This window comes from Engystomops pustulosus, chromosome 5 (assembly GCF_040894005.1).
Source record: "Engystomops pustulosus chromosome 5, aEngPut4.maternal, whole genome shotgun sequence".
In the NCBI taxonomy this organism is placed as follows: domain Eukaryota; kingdom Metazoa; phylum Chordata; class Amphibia; order Anura; family Leptodactylidae; genus Engystomops; species Engystomops pustulosus.
Genome location: NC_092415.1, coordinates 189000345 through 189023383, shown reverse-complemented (window position 1 = coordinate 189023383; position 23039 = coordinate 189000345). Strand labels below are relative to the sequence as shown.

General features: G+C 43.2%; 1 protein-coding gene across 2 annotated transcripts in view; it reads right to left on the bottom strand.

Annotated features, from left to right (window-relative positions):
• Positions 1-23039, bottom strand: part of ODAD2 (outer dynein arm docking complex subunit 2) — a 91313-nt gene that overhangs the window by 45607 nt on the left and 22667 nt on the right. For both annotated transcript variants that reach the window (XM_072154087.1, XM_072154088.1), the window contains exons 11-12: positions 3766-3912; positions 2341-2550 (exon numbers count right to left, since the gene is read on the bottom strand). In XM_072154087.1, the coding sequence (XP_072010188.1) occupies positions 2341-2550; positions 3766-3912 (357 nt within the window). The remainder of the gene's footprint in view (positions 1-2340; positions 2551-3765; positions 3913-23039) is intronic.

The window sequence follows — 23039 nt, the reverse complement described above, 5'->3', positions numbered from 1 at the left end:
CTTATTATATTTGTTATCCATGGCCTCCTTCCTTCTAAAATCAACTTTTAAAATTAAATATATGAGCAAGAAGGAATCTGGGATTGTTAACAAGCCCCTTCACCGGCTGTTACACTGGGTAGACTCATCCCTCTGCCCCCCACTGAGGCAGAGGGGAGTGCTTAGGGAGTAGGAGGGAGGGAGACAGTATAACAGCCTGTGAAGCTGTAGCACACAGTGGCTCTGATAACACCCCTTCTGTCTCACTAGCATAATTTTAAAGTTATTTTCAGGATGGAGGCCATGGATAACAAAAATAATAGGATTACCATAGTTGCGGTGCCTGAATCTATGAGTAGTGTTTGAATGCACAAAAATATAAGTGAAAGTCTTATAGTTTTAAATTACAAGAAAAAACTTCCCATCATGCACCACGCAAAATTTGTAACATAGAGGGCACCCGAAACCTCTACATAGATAATGATAATCTCCTGGGTCTGCAGTGACTTTTTTTCCATGTTTTTCTGGATTTGCTCCTTTTTCCGGCTGTTTTTGTTTAGATTCCGTACAATTGTCTTCTCATCAGGCATCTATTAGTTTTTTTATGAACTGTCTTTGAAACAAAGTGGTATTTTCCAGATGTGGAACCTGCCCACGAAACTCGCATTCCAATCTCTCCCCAATATTTTTTAAAAGATCTCAAATGGAATTTTTGTCTTTTTTTTTTTTTTTTTTCTATTTCTCCAAAGCTTCTCAGATTGAGTCGGTCTTGAGAACTGGAAAATTACTTATTGAAGAGCGCGGCGGCCGAGCCAAGGAGGGGGAGGAGCCATGGCTAATACAGTATATACTGCCCTGCTGTCAATGATTAATTAATTCTGCTCATAAACTTTACAAGTTATAAATCTGCCGGCCATAAATCCTGGGAATAATGAAAATCCCAGCAATTCCCAAAAAAAAAAAAAAAAATTTGGCAAAACATAATTATAGGAATGGACATGTCGAGGTATTGTCAATGTTATAGGTGCACACATGGGGGCGGTTTTGGTTGTGGTATCAGGTTTTTAAACATCAGTATTTTATCTTTTGTAGAATTTTGAGGTTGGGGGCCGATTTAAAAAAAAAAATTTTTTTGGTGCTTTTGATAAAGTAAAAACAACCGAGACGTTTTCACTGCTTGACAAATGTTTTGCCAGAGAAAACCTGGTTCTGCTAACAAAGCAAAAATGTTCTCCTATGTTCGTGGCCGCAGCCCTAGTATATACGTTATGCCAAGTCGTGGCTCGTGACTCACGTTTTGGTTGCTTATGGGGTTGGCTCAGAATATCAATAGCATTCCTTCATATAATCTATACATGCATTACTTGCAGAGTAGAGAGATTTTTTAAAGAACATCTACCACCAGGATGAAGGGTTGTAAACCCAGCACACTGACATACAGGTGTGTGCCCCCTCTGGCAGGATCTGCTCTTCTTTTAGCTGCTTATTCTCTGGTTTATACAAAAAAAAGGCTGTTTAAAGTTATGCTAATTAGCATGAGGGGCTCCGGACTCCATAGGTGTTTATGGAGCCTGGAGCCCCTCTGGCTCATTTGCATAATTTTTAAAGCCTTTTTTTTCTTAAAAACAAGGGCATAGGAAGATAAAAGATGAGCAGGTCCTGCAAGAGGGGGCGCACACCAGTATGTCAGTCAGCTTGGTTTACAATCCTTCATCCTAGTGATACATGTCCTTTAAGCTAGTATGGCACTTGACTGTGCCACTTATATTATTCTAGAAGGAATTCACTGGGGGGACATTTATCACATACTGGCACTCATGCTGTATCCCCCCCTCCCTTCCGGAGCCTCCTGATGTATACAGCTGCCGTACAATTCTAGGCCAGGCTCGGGCTTGAATGGTCATGGGCAATAATGAGTGCGCAGGCCACACGCCGGCCCATTCCACCTCTGGCCATCAGCTTGAATCATCTCAGGCAAATATGACTCTTCTCTGCTCATTTTCACATGACTTTGGAGGGGATTTCTTTTATAGGCAAAAGACTGTATTTTCACATAAAAGAGGGAAATCTAGAAAAGGCATTTCATGTATTTATGTAATTATAATATTTAATATCATATAGACTTCCGCTCAAGTACCAAGTAAGGACCCTTTGTGCTGTAGCTTCACAGGCTGTTACACTGAACAGGAGCACTTCCCCCTTCCACTGTATCAGGGGACAGGGGGAGGGGAAGTGCTGAGAGTGAAGGAGGGGGGGGGGAGAGAGTGTAACATGGTGCACGGTGGGGGCTCTTATTAGCATAATTCTAAAAGTTGATTTTAGAAGGAAGGAGGCCACGGATAACACAGACGCAGCACTTACCAGCCTCTTTATGCCGCCATGTTGTCTCACGGTTCTTCGCGCTCGTCGGAACTTTGCAACGTTGGCGATTGTTTCTGCTGCCAGGCACTTCAGATCCTTGTCCTGGCAGTCAAGTATTTTGACCATGATCTGAAGTCCCCCAAGATCGGCGATAGCGGTTCTGATTTGTGAATTGTGGCTGATTTCTTTTAAAATCTTCAAAGCTCCGATCTGGATCAAAAAAAAAAAAGAAAATTTTCCTTAATTAAAATTTCTTTTTTAGCCTTCAAGGGACTGCGCGGGGATCAGCGGGTAATACAAATGACTTATTTCTGAGTTTATAAACTTAATATCCGGTTGGGAGTAACCCCACCAATCAGCTCTGTGCACCAGCACCAGAACCATACAGTGAATGGACCTACAAGCAGATACAGACAGCCCCCGGGTTACGTACAAGATAGTTTCTGTAGGTTTGTTCTTAAGTTGAATTTGTATGTAAGTCGGAACAGTATATTTTATAATTGTAGCTCCAGACAAAATTTTTTTGGTCCCTGTAACAATTGGATCGCCATAAGAACCAGGATTAACAATAAAGCTTAACTGCAGACACCTTTAATAACTGTTATAACTGTTTATTGCAGCCAAATGATAAAGTACAGTAAATTACCAATTACCACAGGTCCGTCTGTAACTAGGGGTCGTCTGTAAGTCGGGTGTTCTTAAGTAGGGAACCGCCTGTAGCTCCATCCACTGTTTAGTGGCCATACAAGAATACTGCATCTAAACTCCCTATACAGGCAGTCCCCGGTTTACGTACAAGATAGGGTGCGGAGGTTTGTTCTTAAGTTGAATTTGTATGCAAGTCGAAACTGTATATTTTATAATTGTAGCTCCAGACAAAGTTATTTTTTTTCCCCAGTGACAATTGGAGTTTCAAAATTTTTAGCCTTAATTGGACCAAGAATTATCAATAAAACTTCATTACAGACATCTTACAGCTGATCAGTGCAGCCTGGGACTATAGTAAAGCATTCAGAGACTTCACCAGAGGTCACATGGGGCAGAGGGGTCCGTCTTTAACTAGGGGTCGTCTGTAAGTCAGGGGTCCTTAAGTAGGCCACCGCCTGTATGATATTATCTATCAATATTAGAAAATACAATGCACAACCCCCCCCCCCCCTCCCTTTATGACTGAGGATCTGGATCTAGGGATCCGGGAACCATCCAGCCATTATTAGACGTAAGATACAACCTACTGTATGTATAGGAGTAGTATGAGCGTATTAACCATGTAAAAGCTGCCTCAACGAAACCTAAAATAGCCGTATAGCTGCGGAGGTAAAGCAAGGACATCCTTATAGCCTGTGTGGTTACGTTTTTATACGCTTGTATTAGTTTTATGACATATTTTTATAATACTTCTGCACATTTATTATTATTCCGTACCTTACACTTGATTTCTTGTGTGTCCAGCAGATTAATAAGAACCTCCAGCCCCCCGACGTCTCTTATAGCCAGCTGACACGTCTCTTGTGTCAGATTGAAATCTCTCATGGAGCAGAGGGCGATAACGGTAGCCGTCTGGTTACCTCCCTAAAAGAGACACAAAAGGGACAAAATGTAATCAAAAGTAATTACCATATATACTCGAGTATAAGCCTAGTTTTTCAGCACAAAAAAAATGCTGTAAACCCAAACTTGGCTTAAATTCGAGTAAAAAAATATATCAAAACTCACCTTTCTGTCTTCCCCCGCTGCTGGCTATATACTGGGGGATATGGGCTGGCAGGCTATATACTGGGGGGCAGGTGCTGGCTATATACTATGGGGCAGGGTCCGGCAGGCTATATAATGGGGAGATTGTGACCAATGCATTTCCCACCCTCGGCTTATACTCAAGTCAATAGTTTTTCCCAGGTTTTTGTGTTAAAATTAGGGGCCTCGACTTATACTTGGGTCGGCTTATACTCGAATATATACAGTATAAATAAAAACATATAATATAATTAACAACAGTTCAGGATGTTCTAAGCCAGATGCTTCGGTGTATCAGCCTCATTTGGTACAAAAAAAAAAAAAAGACAAAGCTTCAAAACTGCGACGTTTCGGAAGCCCCGCCTCCTCCCTCAGACAGGAGGCGGAGCCTATGAAATGTCACCAGTGAAGCCAAACACACGTGTGGAGCGCTGTCAAATATAGATTATTACCTCTGAATATCATGATTTATACGACGTTGTATGTAAGTCTGTGTTATGTCTGTAATATTTGAAGGATAGAGAAGTAAAAAAAAAATAAATCGCTCAAGGTATCTTAAAATGCAAATATCTTGCATCGTGTTCATATTTGCATGATTTGTCTCATGCCCGCTTTCCCTTTAAACCACACCCCTTTTGCTAAGACACACCCTTTTAAGGTATTGGTCCTAAAAATTACCTAACGGTGGTCTAAACCCCTTGATAGATGGACTGGTAGATAAATCTGCTCCAATGTATTCACACATCGCCCTTCTGCCCTTGAACTGATACTAATGGCCTTTGCTCATACTGGATATGAGAGATTTCTCATAAAATTGCCAGTCACAAAAATATTATTTAAATCAGTTACTCTTTGTATTTATTAGGGAAGTTACCCCTTTAAATCATAAAAGAGTCCCTGAACCCCTGAAGTTATATTTTATTGTAGAAATGATTAGAGCAGATGATAGTAGCAAACTATGTAATATACTTCCAGTAAAGAAGTTTTTCAGGGGTATTTTTTTGCTTCTTTCTCCTGCAGTGAGCAGTATATCGGAAAGCCTTCCGACTTCTGTCCACTTCAGACACAAAGTCAGGGGAAAAAGATGGGCATGGAAACATATTTATTTAAAGGGGTTTCCCACAATCTAAACTTAGGCCTATCCACGGGATCAGTTCGCAAAAACGAGGCGTCCGATGGGGTCCCACGTACCCTTGTCGGACCCTTCGTCGCTCTGTCTGACTAATGGAGCAGACGGCCGCGCATGACCGTTCTGCTACATTCATCTCTATGGAGCTGACGGAGATTGCTGAGCCCCGCGCTCACCGATCTCCGTCAGCTCCATAGAGATTAATGGAGCAGAACAGTCATGCGCGGCCGTCTGCTCCATTAGTCAGACAGAGCAACGAGGGGACCGACGAACCCTCCATTTTTGTGATCTTTGAGGGTCTCAGCACTGAGACCCCCATTGATCAGCAAGTTATGCCTTACCCTGTGGATAGGGCCTAACTTTAGTTTGTGGGAAAACCCCTTTAATAAAAGGCATTCTCCAGTGATAACAAGTTAACCTATATCTTGTGGATAGCCTGTTGTACCACAAGATGAACAGAACAGCCAATAGTGCATGGCGCTCCTGTGGATATGGGCTAAGTTGTTGTCACTGGAGAACCCCTTTAAAGAGAACCCGTCATACAAAATAACCCCCTAATCTAAATATATTTTCATATTCTGCCATTAGAGAGCATTGCCTCTATCCCTTCATTGTCCCTCTACATGCCTGTAAACCTAAGCAATGAGGTCCTAAAGCTGTATGCAAATGACCTGTGAAATGTCCAATGAGTCATTAGCATATTCAAGCTGTCCACTCTATTCATGAGTGGGAGGCACAGCCACACCCCCAGTGCTTGACTGACAGCCTGTATAATGGTGTGAGGCTGTATAATGATGTGATGGCTCCATGTGCTTGCTGGTGGCCACGCCCCCTGCAGCCTGTGTGTGTATAGGAGAGATACAGCAGCTTCAAGCAGAACATGTTATAACAGAACATGTATCTGTGTATTAGGAGGATGCAGCATGTCAGCAGATGCAGCACACACACTAGCAATGCTTTACTATACATTACACACAGACATGAGCAGGGGGAGGAGAGGGGAGGGGTAACAGGGGTGACATCACTGCCTCTGACCATGTGACCAGCCTCATTTACGTGATAAAGAATAGATGATTTTACAATGAATAATGTATGAAATAACTAGATAAAGGCTGGGATGGGATCCTTGTGAGCTGCTCCAACAGGTAGTAGTGACAGGACTAGTGGCAGAGACCTGATGACAGGGGTCCTGTAAGTATATTATATAGTTTACTACTATCATTTGCACTGGTGATTTACGCAATTTTATCAAGTCAAAAAAAGGTGAATAATGGTCATTGTGCCTCCCATCCCACACAGTTGAACCTTTACGATCTGTTGTAATGCAATTTTCTAGCAAGGAGAAGACGCCATTTTTATTTTAGAATTTTTTTTCTACACCAATTGTCAGGCGCAATGGTTGACAAATTTAGGATAATATACATCAGAAAAGTAGTAGAAATTGATGCAGCTTCCAGATTGTGGTCCAGACACAGCCAGAGATGAACTAACATTTTTAGGGTCTTTCTCTGCATAAACTCTAGACGACCCCTGACCTTCTCGTGCAGTTAGAGTAAATTGTTCTGCTCCTTTAATGTCGGAACCCAACCCAATCATACGGGGTATTAGTACTACATGAATGGAAATGCTCTGGAAGCGAGGTTTTTCTGCACGAATACTGTTCTTTTTGACCCCGACAATCTGACATTCGGAGTTCAACTGCTAAACTCATTTGGTTTAATGAAAAGCAATTACTATTGAGACTAAATATGTAATATTTTAAATGACTTTTTCTCCCAAAGGGTTTTCATAAAATCTTACAGAAAACTCAGAATCTGGCAGAAAGCTCAGCTCTTACGAAGTAGTTTATCTAAGAGCTGACATTGAATTGCCTGAATGCCTGGAGTAAATATTCGGAATGTTTATGTGCAAACTTCCATGTTTCCAAATATCTGCACGTAAAACTGAATTAAAGGGGTTTTTCCAGGTGTTTGATAATAGTTCAATGTGAGTCTAACAACCAGAACCCCATGGGCTCAAGTGTCCAGTGCTTGGTATTTGAACCTATCATGCGGGTCAAACTCAGGATCTCAGTAGCTCATCTTCAGAAGTCATGGCAGCATGGAGGACGTTATAAAGCAATACTAAGCAGTTCAGCTGTCAATTCAGTATCTATAAGACATGACCACTAGCTAGTCATCAGCAACATGTTATCTGGTTCTTGAGTGAGCCGGTAATCCATCTGGTCAAAGAAGAATTTAGTAGCTAATTAAAGGAAATCTACCATCAAAATCCATCATAATAAACCAGGGACACTTACTCATAGATCCAGGCACCGGGACTGTGGTAATCTTCTTATATCTGTTATCACAGCCTCCTTCCGTCTAAAATCAACTTTTAATATTATGCTAATAAACCTGAGGGCTACCCTAGCCCCTCTGCAATTTGGCTTTACAGGCTGTTACATTGTCTCACACTCCCCCCAGTTTCCTCAGCACTGAGAATGCAGCAGGAAGGGCCCGCTGCACAAGTCAGGACCTCCTTCCTTCTAGAAGCAATTTTTAAAATTATGCTATTAAGCAACAATGGCGCGGGGGAGCTCCCTCAGCACTTACCCCCTCTTTCTGCCTGGTGTAATCTTACAGCAAAGGATGTTTCAGCACACATTGTGGATGGGAAAATGTTCCTGCACAGTGTAACAGCCTATCAAGCTACAGCATGAAGGGGCTCTGGTAACGCCCCCCAGCCCTACTGGCTCAATTACATAATTTTAACAGTTGATATTTATAGGGAAGGAGGCCATTGATAACACATATAACAAGATAACCACAGTCACTGTGCCTCACGGAGCTGTGAGTAAGTGCCTCTGGTTTATCATGATGGATTGTGATGGTAGATTAGCTTTAATTTGCTACTAAATTCATCTTGAGAGACAAGATGGATTACCGGCTCACTGAAGAACCAGATAACATGTTGCTGTTAACTAGTTAGTGGTGTTTTCTTATAGATACTGAATTGACAGCTAAACTGAGTATTGCTTTATAATGTCCTCCATGCTGCCATGACTTCTGAAGTTGAGCTACTGAGATCCTGAGTTTGACCCGCATGATAGGTTCAAATACCAAGCACTGGACACTTGAGCCCATGGGGTTCTGGTTGTCAGACCCACACTGAACTATTATCAATTCAGTTTTACGTGCAGATATTTGGAAACATGGAAGTTTGCACATAAACATTCAGAATATTTACTCAATGCATTCAGGCAATTCAATGTCGGTTCTTAGATAAACTACTTCGTAAGAGCTGAGCTTTCTGCCAGATTCCTGCATGATAGGTTCAAGTATAAGATCTTTTGGATGGTAAACTTCCTCCACCAGGATGACCATACCTTACTTTTGTACATACCATATAGTAAACCACTGGAAAAAAAAACACACTATACTGTTTTTATTTCACACTGCTGTGGTTAATGGCCACTGTATACCACTGAATGGTTTTATAGGGTGGAGGTATACATGGAAGAAAATATGCGCAGCACGGTGGCTTAGTGGTTAGCACTATAGCCTTGCAGGCTACAGCCTACTTAGTGGTTAGCACTATAGCCTTGCCTTGCAGGCTACAGCCTACTTAGTGGTTAGCACTACAGCCTTGCGTTGCAGGCTACAGCCTACTTAGTGGTTAGCACTATAGCCTTGCCTTGCAGGCTACAGCCTACTTAGTGGTTAGCACTATAGCCTTGCCTTGCAGGCTACAGCCTACTTAGTGGTTAGCACTATTGCCTTGCAGGCTACAGCCTACTTAGTGGTTAGCTCTATTGCCTTGCAGGCTACAGTCTACTTAGTGGTCAGAACTACAGCCTTGCAGTACTAGGGACCTGGGTTCAAGTCCCAGGGTCAACATCTGCAAAGAGTTTGTATGTTCTCTCCGTGTTTGCTTGGGTTTCCTCCAGGTCCTCCGGTTTCCTCCCACACTCCAAAACATACTGGTAGGTTGATTAGATTGTGAGCCCCATTGGTGACAGGGACTGATTTGGACTCTGTGCAGCGCTGTGTAATCTGTGAGCACTATATAAAGGAATTATTATTATTATTATGGAAGTATACATTAACTGCATAGCCTAAATGTTATACGGTATATAAAATACCTATAAAAAACACCTACTATTAAAAAAAACCTACTATTATAAAGATTATGAGACGTAAATCAGACTTTTTATAGGCAGGCGGTAGCACTGTGCTCTTACAATTCCCCCCCTATTTATCAAAATGTAAAAAACTTTCCAGCATGACAGTAACTTTCTGTTATTTTATGCCTACATACCCTGAGCTCTGCGTCTCGGAGAAACCTTTGCTATAATTACACATCGCATCAATATTCCTAATGAGTCCTAAAGCAAAGGAGATTACATGCTTGAGTGTTATTATATTAAAACATTTATAGTGCTACACTCATACGCGGTCAGTTTAGGTTATTGGACCTTAGAGAGTAACCCGCTTGCTGAGGCTGGATCCGTAGCCGGGGTCATGTGCCTAGAAAAGATTTACGAGGTAGGAGAAAGAGGAAGACTGTTGTCTCTCAGCGCGGTGTTTGGGATGGCATTTAGGTCACAAATTTGCCCGTCTCCGAATACCAAACAATTTAAGTCATGAAAACATTTGTGGGGAAGTCTAAACTGCACGCGCCTACCTAAGCAGAACCTGCTGTGCCCGCAGCGTGCCATGAGCTCATTCGGCAAATTCAATTACATGTGTACAGGAGGTTTATTTCACGTTTGTTGGGGATATATGGAGACCTTGGAGTTACTACAGTAAAGAAAATACATCACTTTTTATGGAAGGCCACATGTCTCCGGATGAGAACGATGACCGATCCAGCAATAAACAAGGATACGTCAATGGCCGACCGAACTGGTACTCGTCTAAGGAAAGTTACAAAAGCAAAGTTCGGCTTGAATGTAAAATGCAAGTTTGATGAACAATACTGCAAGGGAGGTGTAGCTGTACTTATGCTAATCCCTTTGGACGATAATCTGCCCTAAAGTTAGCTAAATGGGTTTCCCACCAAGAAAGTTAGGCCCTAGGATCATGAGAACAAGGGGCCCAATGGGGTCCCAGGTACCGCCGTTGGACCCCTCGTTGCTCCCCGAGACTAATGAAGTTAACGGAGATTGTCGAGCAATAAAAATAATAATAATTCCTATATTTATATAGCGCACACAGATTACACAGCGCTGCACAGAGCTTGCCAGATCTGTCCCTGTCCCAATGGGGCTCACAATCTAATCAACCTACCAGTATGTTTTGGAGTGTGGGAGGAAACCGGAGGACCCGGAGTAAACACATGCAAACACAGTGAAAACATACAAACCCTTTGCAGATGTTGACCCTGGGACTTGAACCCATGTCCCCAGCGTTGCAGGGCTGTAATGCTAACCACTGAGCCACGTGCCGTCCAATCTCAGACAGCTCTATAGAAATCAATGGAGCAGAGTGCTGCCGTCTGCTCCACTCTTCTCTGAGAGTGACGAGGGGTCCAACGGCTGTACCTGGGACCCCATCGGACCCCTCTTTCTCGTGATCTGGGGGATCTAATCACTGATAGAGCTTAAATTTGCTTAGTGGGAAAACCCCTATTTTCGATTTTGGGTCTCCGTTTTTCACTCCCCACCTTCACAAATCTTTGTTACTTTTACCATGTAAAGAGCTGTGTGAGTGCTAGTTTTTTGTTTTTCATTTTGCACTTCATAGTAATGGTATTTAATATTCCATGGCGTGTACTGGGAAGCAGGAAAAAAATTCCAAATGCAGTGAAATTGGTGATAAAACGCATTTGCGCCGTGTTCTTGTGGGCTTGGATTTTACAGATTTCCCTGTGCGCCCCAAATGACATGCCTACTTTATTCTTTGAGTCAGAACAATCACGTAGATACTACATTTATACAGGTTTTATTATGTTTTAATACATTTTAAAATAATGAAAACCTTCTGTGACCAAAAATAATTTGCTAACTTCGCCATCTTCTGGCGCTAATAACGGTTTTATACTTCGGTGTACGGGGCTGTGTGAGGCGTAATTTTTTGCAGGATATGGTGACGTTTCCTTTGCTACCATTTTGGGGACTTTACAACCTTTTGATCACTTTATATAACATTTTTTTATATGTTGCAAAATGGCAAAAAAGTGGCAGTTCGGACATTTGGCACTATTTTCCGTTACAGAGTTCCACACCGGTAATAACTGTTATTATATTTTGATAGATCGGACATTTTGGGACATGGGGATACTCAACATATTAACAATTTTTACTGTTTATTTATGTTTGTATCAGTTCTAACTAAAGGGGATGGTTTGAATTAAAAAATGTTTTACTTTTTAAAACAAATTTCTTTCAATTTTTCAGACCCCCCTATTACAGTATGGCAGTATATGGGGATTGTACACATAATATATTACAATGTGCCACTGCTCTGCAGCTGTAATGTATGGGACCAGGAGGAGGTGGGAGAAAGCACGGGGTGAGAGGGGCAGCTCGGGATGTTCTCCCAACCGCCCGGGACAGTTAGGCAATGGCTGAAAACCGTGACTGTCCCGCCAAATCCGGGATGGTTGGGAGGTTTGGAATCTCAAAGAGGTTTCAGATTTCCTTCAGACAGACCAGAGATTTTAATGGGAATTTCCAAAACTTAAAATAAGGGGATCACTGGTCCACTATTCAGGGGAAAGGAAGGTCCACCCTTCCACCAATTAAAATGGAGGTACATCTTTGACTAAGAGGGACAATAGGACATTATCTATTCTTCCATCAATTGGAAAGGAGCTACAGCTTCAACTATTCAGGAAAACAGGACGTAGTAAGGTATTTGCCATTGTTCATCAGTCCCTAAGAGCATGTGGTGTTTAGCGGTCCTACAGATTTTCAGACTGAATATCAGACAAGATTAGTAAATCTTCCCCAATGGTCCTCAATGTTACATTCCCGTGTTTCATTAATTCAAAGCAGAGAGTAAAGTAGAGGGGAAAAGTAATTCCCTCTTTATTAGTTTAGTAAGATGTGTAGTATAAGAGGTAAAATAAAGAAAATACAATTCGATTAAAACTTGTATTATTACAGTAAGAATCTGAGTGACAGATATAATACGGGTCACAGAGTGTAACGTAGGGAAAGACAAACGACGAGCCAGGAAAAGTATCTGGAGATACGCCGGCTAATAGATCTACACCAGATAATTGGAAAGGGAAAGCTGATCGCTCTTTGTCTGGACAACAAATGACTGGAACATTTAAAGTATTTAAGTCATTTGGATTTTCAGAAAGTGGAAAGTCAGGGGTCAGGGTGTAATTCTGAGACCCGGGGGATGAAGAATAACTTTTCGACAGCCATTTTGGTTATGAGGATTCACCCCGTCAACTCTACGTGACTTCCAGTCTAGAGATATAATAGGACAGGCTAAAGCAGATTACAGATATAATGAGCGATCTTCAGCTCCAATCTATTATTAATCATATTTCCAGGGTTTACGCCCCTCCGACGTCTGACTAATGGATGCAATGGAGCCGCATGAACAAGTTTTTCCTAATCGCATAGTTATAGAGCATGGGATGGAAATGAATTCTCCTGCCGAGCCCCACCCAAAGAGGGATAAAACACATCACAAACATTCAGAATCAGCCCTTTGTTACCCAACTCCAACATCTTTGTTGAAAGATGGGGAGATCTTGGAGCAGGTTTAGAGTCAAGGAATGGAATTTTCAGGATCGGGATTCTCACGCTAGGGCTACAGACACACACATGTATGGGGGGCGTATATACGGCCGACGTATGTACGGCCGACGTATATGCGGCCGATATACGTCCCCCATACACTTCTATGGGCTCACAGCCCTGTACGGGAGCGGTGCGGTGCAGCACACGTGCGGCACCGTACCACTCCGTAGCCTGGGAAAAGATAGGACATGTCCTATCTTTTCCCGTGATACGGCACCGTGCGCTGTATCTCCCTATGGAGAGGGGCGGGGGTGAGCAGCGCTCATCCCCTGCTCCTCTCCGCAGCACCGATGTATGCCCCTCCGTACCGTACCATACATCATGTGAATGTAGCCTAAGCCACTTGCACCATTAACGATCAAGTGTTTGACAAGAATCTTCAATATTTCCTTGGTTTGCCTACTTCAAGATAGGTTCTGTAGGTTTGTTCTTAAGTTGAGTTTGTATGTAAGCCAGAACTGTATATTTTATCATTGTAAACCCAGACAGAATTTTTCTGGTCTCTGTGACAATTGGATTTAAAAAATGTTGGGTTGTCATAAGAACCAGGATTAACAATAAATCTTAATTACAGACACCTGTGATAACTGTTACAGCTGTTTATTGTAGCCTAAGGCTAAAGTACAGTAATTACCAACATCCAGAGGTCCGTTTGTAACTAGGGCTCATCTGTAAGTCGAATGTTCTTAAGTAGGGGACCGCCTGTACTTGCTTTCTACTTAGTTGCAGCAGCGCAGTAGTTGCAACGTCTTCCAAGACCTGTGTCACTATATCTTTATGAAGGTTTTTAGTTGCAGCAGAACTGTGAAAAATGCATAAATCGCACTATGTCAGATGAATACTCTAGACCAGTGATGGTGAAACTTTTAGAGGCTGAGTGCCCACACTACAGCCAAAAACCTACTTATTTGTCACAAAGTGTTGACACAGCAATTTAATCAGCAACTTCTTGCTCTGCTCCGCCACAGGTTTCAATCGAATTGGTGTCTTCAATTGTATTGGTGTCTGCACATGGCAGGAGCTCCAATGATAATCTAGCCCCGTCCACACCTCCGCGCTCCTCCTGCAGTCCCAGAAAGCCCAGGATCTATTGCTTTGAAAAATCACTGAGCTACCTGGGACTTCAGGAGGAGGACTAAGTTGCTAAAACTCTCTGGCAAACTCTGTGCTGGGGAGATACCCACAGAGAAGGCTCTGAGTGCCACCTCCAGCACCCATGCTATAGGTTCGACACCACTGCTCTAGACCTATTGGCTTAACCTTTGCTATACTTTCTACCAAAAGATGATGCAATTGATTGTATTGTATTTTCCCTATTTGTGGACTGTTTTCAATTTCCATATTTTGTAAGTGTCTATTCTAACTCTCTATAAAGCTTTTTGAAAAAATTAAATGCATTAATATTCTAGGGTTGTAGCTGGACTTGTAACATTGGAGAATGTCCTCACATTGCTGTGCTGCTCCCATGTGCACTAAATAAGGATTTACATTAAATTTACCATCAAAATCCATCATGATAAACCAGGGACATTACTCATAGATCCAGACACCTGGACTGTAGTAATCTTCTTATATTTGTTATCCATGGCCTCCTTCCTTCTAAAATCAACTTTTATAATTATGCTAATGAGCCGGACGGGCTCAGAACCTCTTTTGGATGTAGCTTCACATACTGTTACAATAAGCAGAGCAGTTGTCCTCTGCTAGATTACACAGGCAGAGGGAGGAGCATGAGAACAGGAAGAGGGTGATACAGGTTATGCTCAATGTAACAGCCTGTGAATCTGAAGCACTGGAGAAATGTCCCAGAGCTCTTCAGACTCATTAGCATAATTGTAAGTTGTTTTTAGAAGGAAGGAGGCCATGGATAACAAATATAAGACGATTACCACAGCAACGCTGCCTGAATCTATGAGCAAGTGTCACTAGGTTAATCCATGCTTGATTTTGATGGTAGATTTTCTTTAAGCAGGCTTTTGCTTGAATACATATACGGGGGAGGTACTGTGGAGATGCTCAATGCAGAGAACTAAGAACACAGCAGTGCAAAGGTGCAAAAAGTCCAGCTGCAATCCTTGAATATAAGTTTTTTCACCCTCCTGCTGCTACTCACAACACACAAAAAGCTTTTCAAGATCAAACCCGTTGATGGATGGTGGTTTCCATGTTAGCAAGTAGCCGTTTTGTTTAATATCCCTATTATAACAGCAGTGACATCAGAATGAACTTTAAACCAACGCGCCAAGAGGAAAAAAAGTTCTGAATTACTGGCACTATATCACACAACAACAAAAAAAAACAAGAAACCTGTAGAAATCCCACTCAGTAATGCTGCGATCATTTCTTCTCCAAAAGCCCTTGAAAACAGCAGCGGAGCTCCGGGCCAAAACGCTGTCATTAACTCTTCATTACTGCATTAGAACCAAAATATTGTTTGGGCAGGTGTCCATAGTTTGTGCAAGCGATTTTGTTTTCTAATACTCCTCCTAGAAACCTACAGCCGTTCGGCTATTACAGCGAGACGGACGCTGAACAACGTGTCGACAAACCTAAGAGAGAGCACCCGCTTCGAATTTCCTACGAGGAGGCAGAAAAAAACTGGAAATGCATCATGGGAAATTGTAATTTTCGATCGGCCATTTGCATATCCACACACCACAATAGATCTAAACCAGGTGGCTATCCTCTATTTACACCGAGCGCGCTCCAATGGGTCACTTGCCAGCTGAGGGGAAACCGTTCACAGTTGCGGTCGGACTTTTCGTTCCGTTTCTATCTATTAGACGCTAATGCCTGACACGTAGGATTACAAAAAGTGAAAAAAAATAAAAATCTCCAGCCGCCCCCCGAACAAAGCGTCCCTTATTTGTACCATGTTTTAATATCCGAATTAGGAGTTAGAAAATCCTCGGTACATTCCTCCTTTGTTGCAAATTGCTTACACAGCCTAATATTCCAAATTTTCAAGCAAAACCACAATAAAAACGGTTTCATGTGTCCCAGAACATGAGGTCTACAGCGACGGCTCGAAGACGAGAGGTTTTCCCGTGGTGGGCCGCGCATATTACTCAACGTGGAAACCCTCCGCTGTCACTCACTTCACACAAAAACCAGCATGTTGATGTTATTAAATAACTCTGAAAGGCGATCTTTGGAACATACGATTTTGGAACCTGATCGTGGAATCTACCGGGTTTATGTTTGGGAGAAATTTTGTGGGTCGTGGTATCCTGGTAAAAGAACATGGACCCCGGCCATGGCATATGTATTCTGTGAAATACCACAATGAATAAAGTCTGTTCTGTCTGAAAAAGACAGAAATGTTCCTGTGTTCGGTGTAATATACATAATATACACTCACCGGCCACTTTATTAGGTACACCTGTCCAACTGCTCGTTAACACTTAATTTCTAATCAGCCAATCACATGGCGGCAACTCAGTGCATTTAGGCATGTAGACATGGTCAAGACAATCTCCTGCAGTTCAAACCGAGCATCAGTATGGGGAAGAAAGGTGATTTGTGGCCTTTGAACGTGGCATGGTTGTTGGTGCCAGAAGGGCTGGTCTGAGTATTTCAGAAACTGCTGATCTACTGGGATTTTTATTACGCACAACCATCTCTAGGGTTTACAGAGAATGGTCCGAAAAAGAAAAAACATCCAGTGAGCGGCAGTTCTGTGGGCGGAAATGCCTTGTTGATGCCAGAGGTCAGAGGAGAATGGGCAGACTGGTTCGAGCTGATAGAAAGGCAACAGTGACTTAAATCACCACCCGTTACAACCAAGGTAGGCAGAAGAGCATCTCTGAACGCACAGTACGTCAAACTTTGAGGCAGATGGGCTACAGCAGCAGAAGACCACACCGGGTGCCACTCCTTTCAGCTAAGAACAGGAAACTGAGGCTACAATTTGCACAAGCTCATCGAAATTGGACAGTAGAAGATTGGAAAAACGTTGCCTGGTCTGATGAGTCTCGATTTCTGCTGCGACATTCGGATGGTAGGGTCAGAATTTGGCGTCAACAACATGAAAGCATGGATCCATCCTGCCTTGTATCAACGGTTCAGGCTGGTGGTGGTGGTGTCATGGTGTGGGGAATATTTTCTTGGCACTCTTTGGGCCCCTTGGTACCAATTGAGCATCGTTGCAACGCCACAGCCTACCTGAGTATTGTTGCTGACCATGTCCATCCCTTTATGAGCACAATGTACCCTGTAACATCTGATGGCTACTTTCAGCAGGATAATGCGCCATGTCATAAAGCTGGAATCATCTCAGACTGGTTTCTTGAACATGACAATGAGGTCACTGGACTCAAATGGCCTCCACAGTCACCAGATCTCAATCCAATAGAGCATCTTTGGGATGTGGTGGAACGGGAGATTCGCATCATGGATGTGCAGCCGACAAATCTGCGGCAACTGTGTGATGCCATCATGTCAATATGGACCAAAATCTCTGAGGAGCTTCCAGCACCTTGTTGTATCTATGCCACGAAGAATTGAGGCAGTTCTGAAGGCAAAAGGGGGTCCAACCCGTTACTAGCATGGTGTACCTAATAAAGTGGCCGGTGAGTGTAGATAAGTATGTAAAGAACTGTGCAAAAGTTTTAGGCAGGCTGCAAAGTAAGAATTCTTTTAGAATAAGGCTTAATCGAAGCGATAAAAATGGAATTGGTAACCTCAACGGGAAAAAGAACAAATTATTTTCCGGAATTTCCCATTTATTTGTTTCTTATAAACAAATACCCAGGCTAGTGTCGGGTCCCAGAGCTGCTGGGGGGCCACATAAGGCGGTACATAAGTAATCCATGACGGTGAGGGGGGCTTCATATAAAATAATCATGAGGGGGCTGTTTGGGATGATAAACTAGGGAATATTTTAGGGAACAGGAGACTATTTTAGTTTCTGAATGCCGCCATGTGAGTTCACTGCAAAGGGGCCCACTGAGGCTCTGTCGCCCAGGGGCCAACTGAGACCTAGAGCTGACGCTGTAAGGAGAGTAGAAAGTAGTTTTGCAATTACATAAAATAGAAAATTTACTTTTGTATAAAAACTCGTGGTGACTTATAGAATTGTGCAACGTTGCAAAATTTCTACCAAGCCCTCTAAATAAAATGTATTATCACCACTCTAGGAGGTTTCCAAAAGTGGAATGGCGTGTAACTGCAGCTGGGACCACTGTATGGGAGGGAAACAGTTAACATATCTATTGTCTGTAACCAATGAAATGCTGTGTTCTTACTGTAAAGCAAGCTGGAAGCTGCCACCTCACTGGGGGAGTATAAAAACCCTACCAGGAAGCAGAGGTGTCTCAGGCCAGCTGCCTGACACCTTGGGGCAGTCAGGAGAGGTCCACTGTCTGGAATCGGCTCAATGTTACCCAGCCCAGCCTGAAGTTACTACCAGGCTGTGAGCAACACTTCCTATGGACCAGCTATCTCCTACCAGCTTTCCAAACTGCTGAACCTGCTGCTGATGTTAAGCTGTTGCCTGTTGTTCAAGTTCCAATAAATAACTGTGAGTTGATTTGCAAAACGTGCCTCTGTGTGATCCCTGGATGAGGATGGTCACCATCACAGTTTCCCCATCCTTCATCACCCATGGATACACCTCAGGGGTTGCCCCGGGGAGAAACATCCTTCATCAGCCTCTCCCTCCATATTTCTTGCACACACCACCTGCTGGAGACCTTCCAGGCTGTAGGCCCGTTCTCCAGTCCCAATATCAAGCACCATGACCACAGGGTGCCGAAGGCCGCATTAGTCAGCCACTCTGGTATCCTGGGTCCCGACTGCCTCCAGCCATCCGAAGAAAGGCCAGCCCCTAAAGGGTTGGCCTCTTTACCTCATGTTTTTGTAATGGGTGTGTAAGTGCGGCGGGGGGGGCAGGATATGAGGTAATTTACCAATATACATCTAGTAATAGTTCTGCTCCGCTTTCTTGATCTGTAAAGTGAAGCCTCCTGTCTTTTACCTCATCAGCCAGAGATTCCTGACCATAAAATGGCTGCAGTAGAAGGGTCATGCGACGCTCCATCTACAGTCAGGAATGTCTGTCTGATGAGATAAAAGGAGGCTTCAATTTACATAAACCCCCCCCAAAAAAAAAAAAAAAAAAAAAAATCGGTGCAGAACTTTTTAACGATGTGTATTGGTAAATTACCTAATACCCTGCCCCCACACACTTACACACACATTACAAAGAACATGAGTTAAAATGGCCAACCCCTTTAAGCCTTGACCACTGTTTGGGAAGCCATGGAAGGAGAGATTTCCCATTGTTTCAGTAGCAGATCTCATTCTCCTTTGCCTGCACGGACCAGGAGTATATGAATCCACAATCGCAACGCTGAGTCTCTGGCTGGTGAGCGCAGCTGACCGCACTCCTACTCCGAGGTAGCTCTTTGCAGACTTTAGCTTCTAACTTCATATATCATGGACAGTTTTTTTTTTCTTCTTTCCAGCATGGAGCAAGCCAAAACTTTTTGTTAGCTTGGGCAAGTGTGCGTTACTTATTCTTCAGCAAATAATTAGAAGCATGTGCGAGCTGATATAACAGTTCATCAATACGGCGTGCCTGATTGCCTGTGGTATGGCGCTATCTCCTTCCAGCTCCATATGACACTTGTTAGGTATACTGGCTTCCATTTTTTTTTTTTCCCTCGTAGGGCCAAATGCTTAAGTTATGTTTTCACTCTGGAAATTCTGGAAGCTCCATTATTTAAAGCGGCTTATCACAACATGACGCGAGCAGGCAGCTTGATTTTCAATTAATCTGTCAGTGTAAGAACAGTAAAAGAAAATACTGGAAGTCCACAAAACGCGGATGAAGTCGCTCCTTTGTTCCCGGCTCCAGCGGCCGCCTATCTGTACGCCGACCTGAGATTCATGTGTCTGCGCGGTGCACCTGGGCTGCGAGATATTTATGTCTGGAGATTTACGGACTATCAGCGGGTTTTACTGACGTGCGTTAAATCACGTTCTGTTCACGATCAGAAGGTCGGGCTATCAGCGAGAGAACGGAGAGATGTGCGGGGTATAAAGGGTTAAAATGCCCACCCCCTATCCCATACGCAGCTAGGTAAATTACTTAGTTTTAGTTTAGGAGGAAATCTCAGCTGTACTTACCTCTGCTGAGTATTTAAAGGGTTTTATTTTGGATTTTAAGGGGTTTTCTGGCTTCCCTCAAAAAGCATGGTAGATCATGTGACCACTACGGTAAGGTGACCACTGGGGCCAATAAGTAGGCGCAGTAGCAGGAATGGGGGTGTGGGGGGACAGGAGGCTGCAGCACAGGAACCAGGTATGTGCTGGGATTGGCCGGATTCATATAATAATCCTAAACACATGATGACTATGACAACCCTCCTGAATCCGTCCAGATTTCATAGTAGTCTATGGAGAGGGAGGAGTGAGCATGACCTGCGTAATAATGGAGAATCACAGGTACATGGAGGCATCTGGATCTCTATCTTAAAAGGGAACCTGTCAGCAGTGACCTCCCCCCCCCCCCAAAAAAAAAACCATATACCATTTAGATGCCTCTATCCGTGGGATCGGAGGCATCAGTCTTCTTAAAAAGACGTTTATTGATGTCCTCTATTACTAAAGATCCAGTCATGGAGGCGGGGAGCACCAGCATACAGTCAGCTACCCGTCCTCCTCACTGACACTGCTAACCCGGAACCCATCAGGAATGAGAGAGTTGAGGGAGATGCTGGCTGTGTGTGATGCTCTGCTCCCTCATTCCCCCCTCTCTCAGGAATTCTCTTCAGGAGTCTCAAACGGCCAAAGTCTCTATACAACTCCCTCATTCCCCCTCCCTCACTCCCGAGAGGGGCTGGTTTAGCAGTGTCACTACCAGTTAGGAGACAGGGTAGACTCTGTACTGGAGCTCCTCCGCCTCCATGACTGGATTTTTAGGAACAGAGGACATCAATAAAAGTATCTATTAGAAGAATGGTGGCTCTAATCCCATGGATAGAGGCATCAGTGGAACATGTATAAAAACTTCCAAAAGGTATTGTGTGTGGTTTGTTGGGGTGGGAGGGGGTGACTGGTGACAGGTTCCCTTTAACCCAAACACTTCATTTACATCATCAAAGGTCAGTACTTCTAATTTATGTCCTGTATGATCCTGACTATGTGACTAAGAGAGAGAGAGAGTGATTTGACAGATTCTCCTCTACTTCCGGTGTCCAGTGTACGGGAGACATCATTGCAGCTAGTCCCCACCTCCAGCTTAGAGACAATTGAAAAAATATCTCAAAAAGTCACATAATAGTCCTGAAAATATTGAGGTGAATGAGCACTGCACCTCCAGATGGCCATTACACTAGGGTCACAGGTCTCGTTCAGGCACTGCCATCCAAAATGGAAAGCAGCTAATCGGAGGGGGAGCCAGGTACAACTATTATCGACCTATTCTACTGATAGGTCATTGATAGATTTAGGTCAGCAATACTTTAGTGACTTTCAGACAGTGCTGTATACAGTATATAGTCAGTGGAAGCAGGTAGGTTGTCCTCTGCTCCGTGCATGAAAAGAATGAATGAACTAAAATCTGCCCCATGAGCAGCTCCATCTATTATTACACTTTATCATGGTCTCCGCGCAGTAACACTCCGGTGGAAATGTTCTTCTTAGTTACCAACAGCTTCATCTCAACTTCCCAGATTGAAATCATTCATTTCCTCCAGCTTCATGTGCAGTACGAGAGGAGCCTCCTGCACCCGGACCAAAAACAATACAGCTCAAGTGTTTCTGAGATTTTCCTCCATATTGAACATAATTACAAATGGCAAACAGTGTTCTGCAATAATCACTTCCAGAGGCGGGGGGCGACCTGTAGCACACGGATCCACACGCGAGTCCGATGGATTTTTTATTTTTTTTGCCTATGATCTCAATGTTCGTCTTAACCCATTTAGTAGAGTCTTAATGTGTCTCCAAAGTGTATTAAACACATAAATCTGATGAACTTCTGAGAAACGGGCTGCATTTATTATAAATAATAATAATAATAAGTTAAAATAGTGTACTATGTGCTATGTGTAAATGAGTATGAGCACCTCACCTTTAAAGGGAACCTGGCACCACATTTTCACAAATACAGCTACTGACAGGTTCCCATAGGCCCCTACTAACTAACTGACACCCTTCATTTAGTCAAAAATGGTTTCCCTCACACCCCCTATAAATCAACTTAGTGTTATATTACCTAACAGAGGGGGAGTGTATTGCTCGGCCGGCCCCTCCCATCTACTCCTCCCCATGTCCCATTCCTCTTCCCAGCATGTCATGTAACCAAGGTAATGTCATCTAAGGTCACGTTTCATTTGAAATGTCTACCCCATGTATGTATCTGATCACATGAAATCACAGAAGTCTCCATGGAGGATGGGGAGAAGTAGAAGTCCATGGAGGCTGCTATGATTTTATGTGATCAGATACATACAGGTGGTAGACATTTCAAATGTAACAGCACCTTAGATGACATCACCCTGGTCACATGTCATGGAGTGCCCAATGATGTAACAGCTCTCTCTCAATGTTCAACACAGCAGCATTTCCTAGCAGTGAGACCTGTCAATCAGGAACAAGGAGGCAGGGCAATGCAAGTAACATTTAATATGGAGGACTCACTTAGTATGATTGGACTCACATCAGGTGATTTGCATATAAGTTTACAGACTGATTTTTTTTAACATTGCGGCCATGGAAAGTTTAGGGATATTTTGGGTGGGTTAATTTAAATGGCAGGTTCCCTTTAAACAAACTGTGTCCCTTGTCTGTAAATGAGAAGGGAACACGGTTTCTGGCCACTTCTTGACTTGTAATAAGAATGGTGGAGACCTAGCTACTGCAACTCACTGCTCCCCCTCCCCTCTGCAAAGACTTTTATGTAATCTGACACCTCGCTGAGCTTCTGTTCTCTGGCTAGCAAGATGAAAATCAGTAGAAATTTCTGAATAAAGGGTAGATTAGTAAGGACATTAGTATTCACTTGTATTATTTGTTAGAGGACCTTCAGGGCTACGATTTGTAGTCTCTGTTGAACGCAAAGCCATTGCAATGTCTGTTAAAGGC